Source organism: Globicephala melas, chromosome 7, assembly GCF_963455315.2.
Source record: "Globicephala melas chromosome 7, mGloMel1.2, whole genome shotgun sequence".
NCBI classification, from domain to species: domain Eukaryota; kingdom Metazoa; phylum Chordata; class Mammalia; order Artiodactyla; family Delphinidae; genus Globicephala; species Globicephala melas.
This window is the reverse complement of record NC_083320.1, coordinates 34,075,045-34,094,045: the sequence shown is the minus strand read 5'-3', so window position 1 is coordinate 34,094,045 and position 19,001 is coordinate 34,075,045. Positions and strand designations below refer to the sequence as shown.

Below are 19,001 nucleotides of genomic sequence, written 5' to 3'. Positions count from 1 at the left end.
GGAGCACACCAGGTGAGAAGATGGTGCCACAGGGGACTAGAATTCAGGTAAGAATCTGAGAGGAGCCTGCAGCAGTAATAAGACAGAAGCTCTGCTTCTGTTTAGGACCTTGTATCTGCTTCCTGTGAGAATGGGGCCGATCCTGAACTTGGGGGTTTAGAGGAGTCCCTGGGGCAAGAAGTGAGAGGCTGGGGCAGGCCAACTCCCAGCAAGTGCCTTCCCTATTCCATTTCTTGTCGGCCCATCTGGACTGAGCAGTTCTTCAAGGCCTGGATCCACCATGTCATTCTCTGTGCCCCCAGGGAGCCTGGCAAAGCAACTTGTCCACGACAGGTATTTGATAAATATTTGTTACCTGACTAATAAACTGGGTGGCTCTAATCACAGGGAGCAGTCAACAAGGAGAAAGGAGCTCCACAAGTGAAACTGTACAGAAGTAAATTATGGTACAACCACTCAGTGGAGATTATATAGTTTTTTTTTTTTCTTTTTTTGCTGCACCACGTGGCGTACTGGATGTTAGTTCTCAGACCAGGGATTGAACCCATGCCGCCTCCAGTGGAAGCAGAGAGACTTAGCATTGGACTGCTAGGGAAGCCCTATATAGATTTTAACTGACCACTTTAAAGCCTGTGGAAGCATGAAGAAATGAGTATGAACCAAGATATAAAATAGTGTGTATGCAATGAATACAATTATGTAAAAGTTTGTACCAATATGGACAAGGGTTAGAAAAGAATATATTTAAAAATGAAAATTGGGCCAGAATTATAGTTTTTCTTCCCCCCTCCACAACATTCTTTACTAAAATTTTCTTTGGGTTTTGGAATCAGATGGGTCTGATTTGCATGGAAGCTTCTCCACTTATCACCTGTGGGACCTCAAAAAATGTACTTTCACATTTCTGAGTTTCAGTTTCCTCATCTGCAAAATGGGGACAAAAATTCATGCCTCCTCATTGTGCTGTTGTGCACATGAAACGAGACCATGTCAGGAAAGCTCTTGGCACACCGCCTTGCATACATTACATTCTCAAAAACTGGTAACTGAGTTTAGGAATATTATGAACCCCAGTGGCATTTTGTTTATAGAAACTTTTATTTCTAAATTTGTGGGAGAATAGGTTTATTTTTGTATTTCTGTTAAATTGAAATATGCTTATTGTAAAGAAAATCATAACACAGAAGAGTCTAAGGAAGTAAAAATTCTCCAAAATACTAACATCTAGAGATGACCACTGAAAATATTTTGATTAATATCTTCTAGAATTCTCTCTAAAGAAACAGATTTATATAGTTTTCCATAAATGAGAACAAACTCTGCTTACATTCTAGATGTGCCTTTTTTAAACAATGTCATGAGCTTCTTTAATGTCAGTAACTATATAAATATATATATAGTATATATATAGTATAATATATATATATAGTATATATATTATATATAGTATAATCATATAATCTTTATTTTTTTTTTGCGGTACACGGCCTCTCACTGTTGTGGCCTCTCCCGTTGTGCAGCACAGACTTTGGACATGCAGACCCACCGGCCATGGCTCACGGGCCCGGCTGCTCCATGGCACGTGGGATCCTCCCGGACCGGGGCACGAACCCGTGTCCCCTGCATCGGCAGGCGGACTCTCAACCACTGTGCCACCAGGGAAGCCCCCATATAATCCTTTTTAAACTTAAGTTTACTATGGAGAGATTTTTTAAATGTACAGAAGTAGAAAAAAGAGTACAGTGAACTCACACATCACCTAGCTTCAACAATTAGCAATTTGTGGCTAGTCTCATTCATCTATACTCAGGCCACTTTTCTAACACTAGATTATTTTAAAAGCAAATCTATAATTTTAATTATACCTAAGACAGATCTTTAAAACAAGCCTGAGATTTGATTCTATATCATCCTGACTTTGTAAATTTTCCTTCTATGAATGTACCTGTTTATATTTTTAGCCAGTTTTATATTGATGAACATTTGGTTGTTTCCTTTTCTCACCAATGCTTAGTGCATATTCTTTTGCTCTTAAAAAGTAAAGGCCTCTCCCTCCAAATACTCGTGGGGATGACACTCAAAATAGTTAACAACCGGTAAGACAAGACTATGGAACAATCAGTATAGTCAAGGGTTATAGGGATGGAACAGGGTGGAGGACCCTCTCCCATCCCCATGCCAGGTATTAAACCCTTACCTGCTGAATCCTGAGGAGGTATGTGGGTGCCAGGGGAGGTGTTGGGGTAACAAGGTGGCAGTCAGGGCATTCAAGGGGCTTGAACAATGTATATGCACAACCAGTATGGTAGTATTTCAATATATCAGTAACTGCATACGAGCTAAACGTCAGCCCTCTACCTCTGTACCCCCCCCCAAGAGGGAATCACTGTTAACAGCTTTTTGGTTACCCTTCCAGAAATGTTCCGTAATCTTTAAAATTTTGTACACAAGTGAGAACATACTTTACACACTACACCATTTCTGCTTTTTAAAAAATTTTTAATATATAGCAGGCTATCTAATAGATATTTCCATATCAGCATAGATAGATCTGCTGCATACAGAGTGGCTTGATGCGCACCGTATGGCTCTAAACACAGGGGTGTGTGTGGTGGTGATGGGGTTAGGATTCTTTCTCCTCATTATTTTCCTTTCCTATTTCTCTCCCTGATGATTTTGCCTGAGGATCAGTGGACCGAATGTGCCAACTGGTGACTCTGTAGTCACCAGTGAGCCAGCTGAGCCTCCAGAAAAAATTATATGAAACATCTTCCCAAAGGGCTTACCTTGGACTGCCCAAAGATTTGTTTTTCCCATGTGGCTCCTCTCCAAGCCAAGAGTCTTAAAGACACCACAAAGTTATAGAGAAACTGTTTCGCACCAACACAAAATCAGAATTCATTCTAGGTCAAATCCAGAGGGTTCCGGAACTCGAGACTTCAGTGGTCATTCCAAGTGACTGAAATGCCAGAGCAGAAAATCCACAGTATGTGTGCTGCAGAGAGGCAGGCTTCCAGTGAATCCTGTCAAAGTCTTTTACAAAGGCTGACCTGGTATGAGCATGAATTTCCCTTCTAAAGACAATCCAGTTTGAGTCTTTCAGTATTGCAGTGAAAGCCAAACTAGAGCAGAAAGTCACCCCTTCATTCAGACTCTTGACGTGGGCTTTGCGTTGTGAGGTTTGTCCTTGGGAGATGGAAGGGAAGATTTCTTTCTTTTATTGCTATGGAAACAGAACGGCAGCACCTCATTGGCTCAGGCACTCTGCTCTTTAAGAGAGAAGGCTGGAGGAGCAGCCATTAAGAAATTCTCCAAGATGTGAGACAAGATATGCTTAAGATATACTTTCAGAGGAAATAAAATTAAACAGCACTCCTAGGCTTAGTTGGCTGTGGCAGTAGTTTCCAGACAGGATCTGTGATGGGTTTTAAGTTCCTCTGTCATTTGCTCACAGAAACCTAAAACTCTAAAGTAAGCACTTTCTTCCTTGAATTTCAGGATTTGAAATCTATAAAAATACAAATCCCCCAGGAGAGGAGTCTTTTTCAGTACCAGGAAATTCAGATTTCTTTTTTTCCCTAAAGAAAGCTTCTTTTCCTCATATTGGATTGGCCAAAAAGTTCGTTTGGGTTTTTTGTTAAGATGTTACCGAAAACCCTGAACGGACTTTTTGGCCAACCCAACAGAAAAAAAATGCTTGCTTAAAAAAAGACCAGTGGCTTTTATTTTTATTCTGCTGCATCTCACTATTTTACACATTTTATAATAAAAAATTGCTTTAAATAATACCCTTGTTACATACTATTCTCATCTATTTAAAAAAATTTTTTTAAATAAATTTTATTCATTTATTTATTTTAATTTTAATTTTATATTGATAGTTGATTAACAACTATCATAGTTGTTAATAGTTGATTAACATAGCATAGTTGATTAACAATGTTATATTAGTTTCAGGTGTACAGCAAAGTGATGCAGTTATACATGTACATGTATCTATTCTTTTTCAAATTCTTTTCCCATTTAGGTTATTACAGAATTTTTTTTTTTTTTTTTTTTTTTTTTGCGTTACGCGGGCCTCTCACTTGTTGTGGCCTCTCCCGTTGCGGAGCACAGGCTCCAGACACGCAGGCTCAGCAGCCATGGCTCAGGGCCCAGCTGCTCCGCGGCATGGGGATCTTCCTGGACCGGGGCACGAACCCGTGTCCCCTGCATCGACAGGCGGACTCTCAACCACTGCGCCACCAGGGAAGCCCTATTACAGAATTTTGAGCAGAGTTCCCTGTGCTATACAGTTGGTCCTTATTGGTTATCTATTTTAAATATAGTAGTGTGTACATGTCAATCCCAAACTCCCAATCTATCCCTTTTTCTTCTATTTAAAATGAAAGCTGATTATAAATCCACCAGATTGATTTCATGATTCACTGATGAGTCACACCCCAAAGCTTTTAAAACTTTGTTATAAGTTCATCCATTCATTCTACTCCACACTTACTATCTACTGTGTGCCAGGCACTGTTGTGAGGTTGGGTGGATACCTCAGTTTCTGGGATCCAAAGAGCTTAGAGACTAGTGGGGAAATGGACAGTTAATAAATTCAAGAAAAGCACAATGAAGCTTATATTGAGGGCTTCACCACATGCAGTGGGAGTGGATAGCTGGGATTTCTCTCTAGTTTAATGAGTCAAATAGTTTTAATCAGAGAAAGAATCTAACTAGCTTTGCATATTAGAAAGATAATTTTGACTGCAGTGTAGGAAAAAACAATTGGAAGGGCCAAGATACGTATGAGGGAGGAAAATCAGTTAGGAGTCTGTGGCAGTGGCCAAATGAGGGAGTAGCAGTAGAGATGGAGAGAAAGAGGACACAAGAGGTCTTGGTGATTGAGGGAAAAGGAGGAGGCTATGATGATTCCTGGGTTTCTAGCTCAAGCAATTGAATAGATGGTGGGGCCATATATTGAGATGGGAAAGTCTGGGGGACAGACAGGCTCAGGGGAGCTGGTCATGATTTCTTGGACTTGCTGAGTCTGAGATGCCAGGGAGATATCCAAGTGGTGAGGTCAGTTACAGAGCTTGTTACATGTTTTGAGAGTTCAAAAGAAGAGTCTGGGCTATAAACACTTTAGGAGTCTTCAGAGTAGATCCTATTTTAAGCCAAGGCAGTGGATGAGATCACACAGGGAAAGGGTGTGTGTAAAAAGAGAAGAGGTTGAAAAAAAAAAAATCCCACAAGAACTCAGGGGCAAAAAATATACAGATCAATTTTCACTGCAAAGTAAAGGAGCTGTTACAGTGGAGGATTACTGGACTGAATGTCAATATTATGACATAGTGTGAGTGTGTTTTGTGTTTGGTAATTGCAATCGTTGCTTTTGTTGTGGTCATCCATTTACAATGCTTGGTGTCAGTTTATTTATCTCTTGTAAAAATAAAATACAGTATGTGTGTGTGTGGAAAAAAAAAAAAAAGAAGAGAAGAGGGTCTAGAACAGAGCCCTGAGGATCACCAATGTTTATGACAGTGTTTCTCAAAGTATGAACCATGTGTTAGTTAAAATATGTAAAACTACTACATGAGTGAAAGTGGCTTAAAACAGAGAGGTTCATTAATTTCATGAAATACAAAGTCTGAGGTCAGGCTACCAGAGTTGATGTAGACTCAGAAATGTCATTGTAGAACTCAGTTCTTTCCATTTAATCTGTTAGCTCTTCTCTTTCTCTTCCTTATCACTGTCATTATATTCCAGAATATTTATTTTCAATAAATCTTCCTTTATACACATAATGAATATTTAATTAGTCAGCAGAGAAAATAAATATGTCTACATTTAAGATAAATCTTTACTCTCACAGATATGTTCTCTAGCCTTGGTGACTTGACTAATTAACAAATTAGTCTCTAAGTAAAGAAGATTTGAATTTAAGTGTGGAGAGACATAACATATTCACTGAAACCAAATGGACCATTTTTCAAACGCTAGGACTGACTCTAATTATTTGCACTTAGTTGGATTATTGTGTATTTTACGATTTGCATTATCATCTTATTACCATACGACACCTGCTATGGAGGAAAAATGTATTTTATGTGATTCATAAGGAACAGTTGGAGAAAATTGCCCTTCATTTGCAAATCTCTGTTGATACTTTGCAATAGTTACCAAAGTAAAGCTGAAGCATCAAAGTATGTATAAAGATCATACAAACTATATACAAAAAGAGAACTGGGTTCTTTCCATCTTTCTGTCATGTCAGCCTCAGTGTGTTGCTGGAGGGGAGCCTCGTGATTGCACTGTGGCTGCCACGACTCCAAGTACGATGAGCAGACTAGGTACAGATGACTTCAAAAGCTAAAAGGAGGACTTCCCTGGTGGTCCAATGGTTAAGACTTTGCCTTCCAATGCAGGGGGTGTAGGTTTGATCCCTGCGTGGGGAGCTAAGATCCCACATGCCTCACGGCCAAAAAACCAAAACATAAAACAGAAGCAATATTGTAAAAAATTCATTGAAGACTTTAAAAATGGTCCACGTCAGAAAAAAAAAAAAAAAAAAAAAAACTAAAAGGGAGGGAGAGAAGTTACCAAGAGAACAAGGGGATTGGATTTAGGAATTGGATATTTATCTTGAGTCTGTTTATTGCATGAAAATTTATATTTACCTGCTGTCTTACGATTAAAAAATAATAGGTAGGATTTGGGTCTTGTGTGGAGAGTGGCTGAAGAGAAAGATACAAAGGAAGTGGGTGCTGAAGGAAAACCCCAGCCACTTGACTTGGCCAAGGCTTAGCACTAATAACATTGGGATTTTTTCCCCTCCTTTCCTCTTTTTAGTCATTAGGACAACTTTGTTATCTCTAAAACAGCAGAAGGGAAGGAAATGAAAGTTTTTCGGAGCTAAATGTTCATTGCTCTTTCTTTGGTTGAACTTAGGGAAACTTTGGCATTGCATAAAAGGCTCTTTCCAAAGACCCCGTAAGGGGACTGATGCTACTAACGTTCTCAGTAACTTTCCCCAAAGCAGTGTGCCTTAGTATTTGGAATGAAGGTGGAGGAGGCCAGAATACCAACAGTATAACCAAGTATAAGTTGAATAAATGAATGAGAGAAACTGTGACCTAACAATCCACATATGTCATCAAAATTAGTCTGCACATTGGCTGGGGAAATGGGCACCATCTTGTGTGACGCTGCAGCCCTCATGAAATGGTGAGCATCTAGAGGCTTCCCGTTCGTGCGGCTCTATATGGTGGCTCTATGAGAATATTCCTACTGTGGAAAAGACAGTGTTCTCTTAAGGAGCTTGTCATTATTTTCAGTTCTCTTTGATCATTTCTTGTCTTTTAAGATCTGAGTTAAGGGTGCTATGCTAAATCCCACAGACTCATTGAGCAGTTTCCAAATGGCCCCTAGCCAGGGAGCCCCAGGGATCATGCAGCAGCCTGCAGTGCCACCCTCACACCTATAAAGAGAGGCCGTTGCCCTGAGCCCTGGGCTTTAGACGGCTCTGCACATCACAGGTCTACACAAAACCCTAACTTTATTAAAGAACACATGGGCCCTTGATTTTGAGCTCAGTTCTGGAATAGCAGGACCTGTAACCCTAAACATGCTTCCTCATCATTAACATTATCAGGCCCCAGGAGAATGTTTCTCCCCATCTCTTGCCCTTTATCTTTAGAACAAAAGATGACTGTGTCCACATGCTATGAAAGTTTCTGGGTTGTCCTGCTGCTAAGGTCAGAAACCCTGCTTTGGAATTCAGGTAGATCTGGGGCAGGAGCAGTGAGGTGGGAGGAAAGGGAACTTGTCAAAAACACTCAGCATGAATGCACAGATTTATGCATAATGAGAGAACTGTTTCCCAGTGGTGCTGAGGATCCATTTTTTGCTTCTCATGCTTTCATTTGTAAATCCACAGGTACTCATCTATTGGAGTGGTACTTGCAAGAACTACATATTATAGCTGAAGAGCATTTTGTAACATGGGTTCTGATTACCTTTAAATTGATATATAGAGAGAGGTCTAGATGGAATGCAAATGAATCATGGCGCCAATTCTTCACATTATTGTATAGATCTGGCGATTGCTTTCAGAGATGGTGAAATAGCTTTACAAGTGGTAGTGAATTAAATGAAATTAAAATACTTTGTAAAATTTTCTGGCCCTTTTGTTGTAATGTCTGAATGTGATGTGAAGTTCTTGCTTTTAAACAACTTAGTGATTTTGCTGAGAAGGTAAGACAAATAGATTTAATGGAATAAAATTTTTTTACTTATTTGACATTTATATATATTTCTTCTAACATCTCACCTCACCTTTGGTGTGCTTCACTCATACTTTCTTATGTTAAAGAATAAAGCACTTCCTGCCTGTCAGCCGACAGTTGTGCTTTGGCATCTTTGCCAAACCTGCACGACAATTGTTCACTTGAAAATTTTATGGCATTTTAGTCCTATTTCATAAAAACTAATGAAAAAAAGAAAAACCAATACTAGCATAACTCAAACATATAATAAAAACAGAGATGAAAGTCAACAGGATGCTGAAAGCCTCAAATCTTCAGCCTCATCAGGTATTTGAACTTAAAACACATCCATTGAAAATCATTTGTGAAAGAAAACACAAAGATGCTGGGAATATCACTAAATTATATATCAAAGAAGTAGAGACTCAAACTTTACTCATTTCTCACAAAATGTTCATATTTCTTTTTTTTAATTTTATTTTTTATACAGCAGGTTATTATTTATCTATTTTATACATATTAGTGTATACATGTCAATCCCTCTCTTCCAGTTCACCCCCCCCCCACGTCTCCCCTTGGTGTTCATATGTTTGTTCTCTACATCTGTGTCTCTATTTCTGCCTTGCAAACTGGTCCATCTGTACCATTTTTCTAGATTCCACATATATGTGTTAATATATGATATTTTTCTCTTTCTGACTTACTTCATTCTGTATGACAGTCTCTAGGTCCATCCATGTCTCTAAAATGACCCAATTTCATTCCTTTTTATGGCTGAGCAATATTCCATTGCATATATGTACCACATCTTCTTTATCCATTCAACTGTTGATGGGCATTTAGGTTGCTTCCATGACCTGGCTATTGTAAATAGAGCTGCAATGAACATTGGGGTGCATGTGCCTTTTTGAATTATGGTTTTCTCTGGGTATATGCCCAGTAGTAGGATTGCTGGGTCATATGGTAATTCTATTTTTAGTTATTTAAGGAACCTCCATACTGTTCTCCATAGTGGCTGTATCAATTTACATTCCCAACAGTGCAAGAGGGTTCCCTTTTCTCCACACCCCCTCCAGCATTTGTTGTTGTAGATTTTCTGATGATGTCCATTGTAACGGTGTGAGGTGATACCTCACTGCAGTTTTGATTTGCATTTCTCTAATAATTAGTGATGTTGAGCAGCTTTTCATATGCCTGTTGACCATCTGTATGTCTTCTTTGGAGAAATGTCTATTTAGGTCTTTTGCCCATTTTTTGATTGGGTTGTTTTTCTAATATTGAGCTGCTTGAGCTGTTTATATATTTTGGAGATTAATCCTTTGTCTGTTGATTCATTTGCAACAGAGAAGAAAAAGAAATGAAAGGAATACAAATTGCAGAATTTGCAGAATTTCTCCCATTCTGAGGGTTGTGTTTTCATCTTGTTTATAGTTTCCTTTGCTGTGCAAAAGCTTTTAAGTTTCATTAGGTCCCATTTGTTTATTTTTGGTTTTATTTCCATTACTCTAGGAGGTGGATCAAAAAAGATCTTGCTGTGATTTATGTCAAAGAGTGTTCTTCCTATGTTTTCCTCTAAGAGTTTTATAGTGTCGGTCTTACATTTAGGTCTTTAATCCACTTTGAGTTTATTTTTGTGTATGGTGAGAGGGAGTGTTCTAATTTCATTCTTTTACATGTAGCTGTCCAGTTTTCCCAGCACCACTTATTGAAGAGGCTGTCTTTTCTCCATTGTATATCCTTGCCTCCTTTGTTATAGATTAGTTGACCATAGGTGCATGGGTTTATCTCTGGGCTTTCTATCTTGCTCCATTGATCTATATTTCTGTTTTTGTGCCAGTACCATATTGTCTTGATTACTGTAGCTTTGTAGTATAGTCTAAAGTCAGGGAGTCTGATTCCTCCAGCTTCATTTTTTTTTTCCCTCAAGATTGCTTTGGCTATTCAGGGTCTTTTATGTCTCCATACAAATTTTAAGATTTTTTGTTCTAGTTCTGTAAAAAATGTCATTGGCAATTTGATAGGGATTGCATTGAATCTGTAGATTGCTTTGGGTAGTAAAGTCATTTTCACAATATTGATTCTTCCAATCCAAGAACATGGTATATCTCTCCATCTGTTTGTGTCATCTTTGATTTCTTTCATCAGTGTCTTATAGTTTTCTGAGTACAGGTCTTTTACCTCCTTAGGTAGGTTTATTCCTAGGTATTTTATTCTTTTTGTTGCAATGGTGAATGGGATTGTTTCCTTATTTTCTCTTTCTGATCTTTCGTTGTTAGTGTATAGGAATGCAAGTGATTTCTGTGCATTAATTTTGTATCCTGCAACTTTACCAGATCATTGATTAGCTCTAATAGTTTTCTGGTGGCATCTTTAGGATTCTCTATGTATGGTATCATGTGACCTGCACACAGTGACAGCTTTACTTCTTCTTTTTCCAATTTGTATTCCTTTCATTTCTTTTTCTTCTCTGATTGCCATGGCTAGGACTCCCAAAACTATGTTGAATAATAGTGGTGAGAGTGGACATCCTTGTCTTGTTCCTGATATTAGAGGAAATGCTTTCAGTTTTTCACCATTGAGAATGATGTTTCCTGTTGGTTTGTCATATATGACCTTTATTATGTTGAGGTAGGTTCCCTCTATGCCCACCTTCTGGAGAGTTTTTATCATAAATGGGTGTTGAATTTTGTCAAAAGCTTTTTCTGCATCTATTGCGATGATCATATGATTTTTATTCTTCAATTTGTTAATATGGTGTATCACTGATTGATTTGCATATATCGAAGAATCTTTGCATCCCTGGGATAAATCCCATTTGATCATGGTGTATGATCCTTTTAATGTGTTGTTGGATTCTGTTTGCTAGTATTTTGTTGAGGATTTTTGCAACTACATTCATCAGTGATATTGGACTGTAATTTTCTTTTTTTGTGATATCTATGTCTGGTTTTGGTATTAGGATGATGGTGACCTCATGAAATGAGTTTAGGAGTGTTCCTTCCTCTGCAATTTTTTGGAGGAGTTTGAGAAGGATGGATGTTAGCTCTTCTCTAAATGTTTGATAGAATTCACCTGTGAAGCCATCTGGTCCTGGACTTTTGTTTGTTGGAAGATTTTTAATCACAGTTTCAATTTCATTATTTGTGATTGTTCTGTTCATATTTTCTGTTTCTTCCTGGTTCAGTCTTGGAAGGTTATATCTTTCTAAGAATTTGTCCATTTCTTTCATGTTGTTCATTTTATTGGCATAGAGTTGCTTGTAGTAGTCTCTGTATTTCTGTGGTGTCCATTGTATTGTCTCCTTTTTCATTTCTAATTTTATTGATTTGAGTCCTCTCCCTCTTTTTCATGATGAGTCTGGCTAAAGGTTTATCATTTTGTTTAATTGCAAATGTTGGTGTGTTTAATATTGTCCCAGAGATCTCTTAGGCTGTCTTCATTTCTTTTCATTCTTTTTTCTTTATTCTCTTCCGCGGCAGTGAATTCCACCATTCTGTCTTCCAGGTCACTTATCCATTCTTCTGCCTCAGTTATTCTGCTATTGATTCCTTCTAGTGTATTTTTCACTTCAGTTATTGTATTGTTCATCTCTGTTTGCTTGTTCTTTAATTCTTCTAGGTCCTTGCTAAACGTTTCTTGCATCTTCTTGATCTTTGCCTCCATTCTTTTTCTGAGGTCCTGGATCATCTTCACTATCAATATTCTGAATTCTTTTTCTGGAAGCTTGCCTATCTCCACTTCATTTAATTGTTTTTCTGGGGTTTTATCTTGTTCCTTCATCTGGTACATAGTCCTCTACCTTTTCATTTTGTCTATCTTTCTGTGAATGTGGTTTTTGTTTCACAGGCTGCAGGATTGTAGTTCTTGCTTCTGCTGTCTGCCCTCTGGTGGATGAGGCTATCTAAGAGGCTTGTGCAAGTTTCCTGATGGGAGGGACTGGTGGTGGGTAGAGCTTGGTGTTGCTCTGGTGGGCAGAGCTCAGCAAAACTTTAATCCATTTGTCTGCTGATGGGTGGGGCTGAGTTCTCTCCCTGTTGGTTGTTTGGCCTGAGGCAACCCAGCACTGGAGGCTACAGGCTCTTTGGGAGGGCTAATGGTGGACTCTGGGAGGGCTCATGCCAAGGAGTACTTCCCAGAACTTCTGCTGCCAGTGTCCTTGACCCCATGGTGTCACAGCCAACCCCACCTCTGTAGGAGACCTTCCAACACTAGCAGGTAGGTCTGGTTCATTCTCCTATGGGGTCACTGCTCCTTCTCCCTGGGTCCTAATGCACACACTACTTTGTGTGTGCCCTCCAAGAGTGGAGTCTCTGTTTCCCCCAGTCCTGTCACTCCAGTGGGTGGACTTCTGTGGTGTAATTGTTCTCCAGTTTGTGAGTCACCCACCCAGCGGTTATGGGATTTGATTTGTGATTGTGCCCTTACTACTGTCTCATTGCAGCTTCTCCTTTGTCTTTGGATGTGGGGTATCTTTTTGGGGGAGTTCCAGTGTCTTCCTGCTAATGATCATTCAGCAGTTAGTTGCAATTCCGGTGCTCTTGCAAGAGCGAGTGCATGTCCTTCTATTCCGCTATCTGGAACCAATCTCCATATTTCTAAATGGATATTAGATGAGTTTAAAATAAATACACCAATTAAATTGTGAGAGAGAAAAGAGAACATCAAAGAACTTTTCTGTTAGAATCCAACAATTCTCAAATTTAATTTCTTGGAAACAGTTTTGTAATAGCTAAGAGTATCAATAGTAAATTGTGGACTATAAGTAATGAATTGCTTCATACTTCCTGAGTCTTTTCAAATTAAAGATCTACATTGACTTTAGATTTTATTTTTTTGTTGCTGATACTTTGCTGAGGAAACAATAAGGCTATTCTATTTTTTAAAATCTAAGAAAATAGAATAAGATGTTTACTACTCATGACTATTGTTGTTTTGTTTTTTCTGCTGTTTTGACAAATAGAGTTGTTTTCTGTACCAAAAACAACATAATGGAAAGGAAAGACTTAATGCAGGATTACCTGTGAAAAGAACTGGGACAAAAACACAGAAAGACAAATGAAAATTTAAGAAGATACTCATGTTTATTATCTGATTAACATTTGACAAAGCAAAGGTAGGTACACAAAGAGCTCTTTGACAAAGTCAAGCCCCAGATATCAAACTACAGTATCTCCCTGGCAGCCCCAGAGGGCACCATGCCACTCCCAGGTAGCTGTGCTGGCTATGCAACCACTCAGTGTACATGTTGCTGTGTTGTACTTGGAGTACAGGCTTGCAGGCATCCAACATCAAAGGAGTGGGCTACTAAACACTAAGAGTTCTAGTTCCAGGTGTCAAAAGTCAATGTTATTACCAACAAGTACTAATTGTGTACCAGAATGGTCAGAAAAAATAACAGGCTTTCAATACTGTATAAAATACACCTTTTGTAAAGAACAGGCTCTTGTTGTGAGCTGCCTTTAACTTATTTCCTCCCTTTGCCAAAGTCTGTTCATTCAGGTCAAATCAAGGACATATAGTACAAAATTTTTTAAAAAACTACTTTAACAATAGTCATTAACTTTTTTCCAAGACCCATGCCTAAGGCTATGTACATAAGATTTGGGATCATCATAATTCAGAAGAAATTTTAATTCTGAGTTCACAGAGAAGGTATCCCTCCTAGTAGATAATAGGATACTCAGAAATACCTGAGGTATAATCACTGAGACCCTTCAGAAGGAAAAAAAAGAATCAGAGTTCCCTATACTGGCATTAAAGTACATACACAGTTGATAAAGAAAAACTAAAATGTGAACAGTGCTAAAACATAACAGATAAATTAAGAAGGAACTTGCTACAAGGCTCCAGTTCTTACTATATTTTACACACAATTTCATTATAATAGAGATTCTCATTCTCAACCAAAAATGATTTTAGGTGGAAATTTCAAAAACAACAAAACCCAGTTTCAAAACAGGATTCATTTCTAGAGACAAGCATGCACCAGTTTCCAATCATTGTGTTTCTGGTGGAACAGCAACATCAATTTAATTTTCAAAAACCAAAGTCTGGTTCTCTTTAATCAGACAGGCTTATTTGGCTGTGAATACACCCTTGCCCTACCTCCAAAGTGACCATTTTAGCCTCGGTTATTTTAAAAGTATACTAACTATACAGAACACTCCAACATCTAGCTTAATTTTTATAGCTGTTTATATAATATACATAAAATCTGATAATTTAACACTTTGTACTACTCTCTGGTCCTATATTTTCCTACTTCCTGATGTCTCTTGGAAACTGGTAACAGGAAGATTACTTTCTTAGAGAATAAATAAAAAGCTTAAAGAATTGTCTAAAATAAGCATCCCAGCGTTACTTTATGAAGTAGCAACTCAAATATCATTTAAAATGTGAACTGGAATATTCTAGAAATTTAAACATCAGGAATTCTTCTGGTCCACATTCAGGGACATGTGCGTTCACTTACAGACCAGCTGGAATCCTTTCTGAACATCTCTGTGTATGGTTTGCTGATTTCAGAATGACTGAGCAAGGGGGAGAGAATGGGAAGAGGTCACTCTTTTTGTTTTTAAGAAGTTAAAAGATTCTAAAAATCATGGAAAACTCACACATTTTACTCTTGCATGTGTGTTTTGAGCACATAGCTCTTCCTGAAGGACAGGCAGCTCAAGAGGAGAGAAGGACCCTCCTCTGGCCTGTAACAGGTGTATGGATGGGAGCCACAGGAGTAACACGCCCATCAAGAATTCTGCAGAAAATTGCCTTTCAGTTTAAGTCAGAACGAAGGAGCAAAACATTTGCTAATGAAGCAATGAAAAGATCAAGTAACATGCCTCCCATTTTCAAAAAGAACTAGCCCCCTCCTTCATCTTCTCTCCATAATGCCTTTCATGTAACAGCATTTCTTTCTCAACTGCATGGCCGAGATAAAGCCATGTCATCTGATGAGAAGCAGACCTCGGTCAGCAATGCTCAGAAAACAGATCTGTTTTTTCCCAATTCACAGCCTTGCGTCACACTGCTGAAAGCTGAAACCTAATCCCGGAGTTTCACTTTGCCATTTCACATAATTAAAAAAAAGAAAAAAGGAATCCCAGAGAAAAAGAAAAAGCATTTGACTTTCCCATCGAAAAAAGTTCATTCTCTACTTCCGTGGGTATGAAGAAAAAGGCAGATGTTTTAATTTTATTTTATATTAAAAAAACACAATCTCAAAGAAAGCACCTGGGTTTTACTTCAGTTTATAATAATTTGCTGTGCCTGAGAATTTTTGTGCAAATATATGTCATCTTTCATTAAAAGTATGCATAGCACATTTTGGAAAAAGTTTAGTTGCAACCAACTTTCCTTCCAAAAAAACTTACAAAGATAAATACACAATGTTCTCTAATTCCTATTGATTGCACTTCTGGTTTAACCCATCCAGCCTCCAAGGAAATTTGAAAGACATGTACAGTAATTATGTTCATACACCTTTGCCAATGCACTTATTCAGAAGAAATATTCTGAAAACAAGTTTCCTTGGTTCCAATGTACCCATATTTTCCTTCTTAAAGTAAATCCCTCCTACCCCCCACTCATGTTGTTTGGGGGAGGTATTGTATAAAAATACAAATTAAAAAAATTAATCCTTGGGCTTCCCTGGTGGCGCAGTGGTTGAGAGTCCGCCTGCCGATGCAGGGGACACGGGTTCGTGCCCGGGTCCGGGAAGATCCCACATGCCGCGGAGCGGCTAGGCCCGTGAGCCATGGCCGCTGAGCCTGCGCGTCCGGAGCCTGTGCTCTGCAACAGGAGAGGCCACAACAGTGAGAGTTGTACCGCAAAAAAAAAAAAATCAACCCTTATTAATCACAAATGCAAAAGGAATGTGGATTATGTTTGGGATCCCAGTGGCTCAAAGGCCTGAAAACAGAAAGCAAAAAGGGAGTCTCCACTAGTCTGATCTTATGCAAAAGGTAAAATTCCTTGCTGATAATGCAGTGAGCGTACTCTTTGATGGAGGTGTAATTTAACCAGACATTAACAGGGGCCAGCAGATAAGCCATCTCACTGTTGTCTCACTAACAGACTGAGTTTACTCCAGCAACCTTCTAGAACAGCTTTCTAAAGGTAACGGTCAAAGCTGCTCCTTCTTTTTTCCCATCTCCTAACCTGGGTCCTCCCTGCTTATGCTCACCAGAAGTAAATGTGCTAGCAAGTTCAGTATTTCTGGTATGTTCCAATATTACTGAATTTATTTTCTAGTCACTTTTTATTTTCAAGACAAGAAATACCAGCTGGAGGACCACATTAAACATTTCTTCTTTCTCTGCTTCCAAACACTCATGACCTATTCATTTATACTTTCAATTTATCAGACAGACCTCATGCCAATTCTGTTTCCGTTCTTCCACTTTCCCCTTCCCACATTCACAACCCTTCTGCAACATTCCTTTTCTCTCAGACAAGACTACATGTATCAGTGCAAATCTTTCCTTCATGTGCTAACTTGTGTAAGAGGTCAGTCAACTGCTGAACCTCAGTCTTCCTTCAGGATATCCATTTTGGGTGATGATGTGCAAACTGGGGTGCCAAAGCTACCCATAATGACTGGAAGACTCTGATTCCTCCTCAGTCCACTCAATAAATTGCTACCTGAATTTAAATAGACAGCAGAGTTTGGTCTTTCAAGACCATTTTCTGCCTCTTGGCTTCTTCCATTTTTCTGGGCTGCAGGGGTCTTGATCACTCTGGCTATCCCCAGTCTTTTCAGCCTGTCCACTAAGTTCATCTTCAACTGGCCAACATCAGAAGGGTTTCGGGATGGTCTCAAGCCATACATCTCCTGGAGGAATGTTTCAGCTGGTCGGGAGGCCAAAAAATTTTCAGAGAGATGCACTCGAGGCTCAACGGGCAAAGGAGAAGGGCAAGGTGAGTGAGACGGTGAATTTGGTGGCGTGGAAGGGATAGCCAGGCCTCTAGGGAGAGGCTGGAGGAGGGGGTCCTCTGAAACAGGGCTGTGGTATGCTTTAGCAGAGATGCCTCGCTTTTGTAGAAGTTCGGCCAAGCTCATGGTGCCGCTGAAGGTTATGGTGGAATCTCGTCGGTTGGTGATGGATTCACCAATGCTGAGCCTATAGGACACAGCAGGAGAATTCACTGCTGTGTTTGACGAACTGCTACCACTGCTTCCACAGGATAATGAAGTGAAGTCAGAGCTTTACACAGAAAGAAAAAAAAAAAAGCAGGAGAGAGAATTTAAGAATAAAAAGTAATCCCAAGTCAGCATTTAAAGCAATTACAGTAGTTATCCATAGTAAATATAGAGGAACAGGCAACACATCAGTATCTGAGGAATGAAAATTTTGATGTGTTACTTCAATGATTAGTTATTTGTAATTTAGTCATTAACTTATTGAAACATATTTCTTTTCACAGAATATGAGTTTACTGTACTTAGATAACTTTATTATTCTCAAATAATTACTTTATTATTCTTAAATTTTAACTCTAAAATATGTATCTGTGGAAATACAACTAAATTTTATAATTAAAAAATCAAAGAAATTTAAATATTGAAGAAAGTAAAGTTTAGAGATTTTTATTAACATATCCATTCCATAAAGTGAAATACACCAAGAGACAATAATCCGTGATTTAACAATTCTTCAACCTTTTAGAAAATACAATTGTTCATAATTAAACCAAAGACGGTTTTCTAAGGAGACACATTTCTTTTAAATCTGTCAATTTTATATTACTGAGAATAAAGTTCTAATTGTTAAATTTCCAAGAATGTTAATTCCAAAGAATAGTACTATAAGGATACCCATGGAACGTATTTTTCTCAATCTTGACTTAAAGCATGGGTTTCTGGGAAATTAAAAATAATTAAAAGCTTTGACAGCTATTAGAATCTTTCTTCTTATTCTATGTTTTGTTAAAAAGAAAAAAAACTAAATAAACAATCATGTACTCAAGGAAATGGTGATAGAATGGAGAGGGTACTTCTTTAGCAAATTATTCCCCCTTGAGCAAATGTTACCAGCATTTAATACATAAACTTTCACTTTAACACAAAATACTCAGAATATCTAGATATCAAGATTTATAAAGATTATGAACAAGATGCAAATTCAGGATTAATAAATAAACTTTCTAAAGTACCAACTTGTATTAAAGCAAACAACTTTGACGCCTTGGTTCTGATGTAATCTGTCTACTGTATTCCCAGTCTCCCACCTCCCTGGTCCTACTTTATTGTAGAATTGCCTGTCTTTTCCTAAACTGTTCATGTCACTACCATACCAAATGATGGTATCAACCTGTATCGAGAGCCTCCTCAGGAACCAATCTTATAAAACCTGCTATCTTGTTGACTATAAGAACAATGTAGAAAAATTGCAGGTATGCCTGTAGACTTTATTGAGGTCTTTATAGGATACCACCCAAATGCTTCCCTAAACAGTCAATTTGCTTCTATCTTATAGACATTGTGAATCATAATGTTATTTCCCTCTACACTGGCAGCTAAAAAGCTAAGACTCAAATACATGGCTCACCTTACTTAGCAAGTATATAAGACTTTATAGTACAATTTATACACTAGGTGTATTCCTCTATCCATTTTATATCCTTACTCTTGATTCTTTTTTGCTTCATTTTTCTTCTCTACTTCTAGTTAACATTATCCTGCAAAGTTCTACATATCTCTGGAAATTGCCTTAGATTCTTTTTGGAATTGGTAGGACAGAAATTTCAGCAATA

The 19,001-nt window shown here is 38.3% G+C and overlaps 1 protein-coding gene across 3 annotated transcripts in view; it reads right to left on the bottom strand.

Moving 5' to 3' along the window:
• Positions 1–13,305: 13,305 nt before the first annotated feature.
• TRAK2 (trafficking kinesin protein 2) overlaps positions 13,306–19,001 on the bottom strand; it is a 70,867-nt gene continuing 65,171 nt past the window's right edge. For all 3 annotated transcript variants that reach the window (XM_030854725.2, XM_060302052.1, XM_070045926.1), the window contains one exon: positions 13,306–17,452. In XM_030854725.2, the coding sequence (XP_030710585.1) occupies positions 16,774–17,452 (679 nt within the window). In that variant the 3' untranslated portion in view covers positions 13,306–16,773. The remainder of the gene's footprint in view (positions 17,453–19,001) is intronic.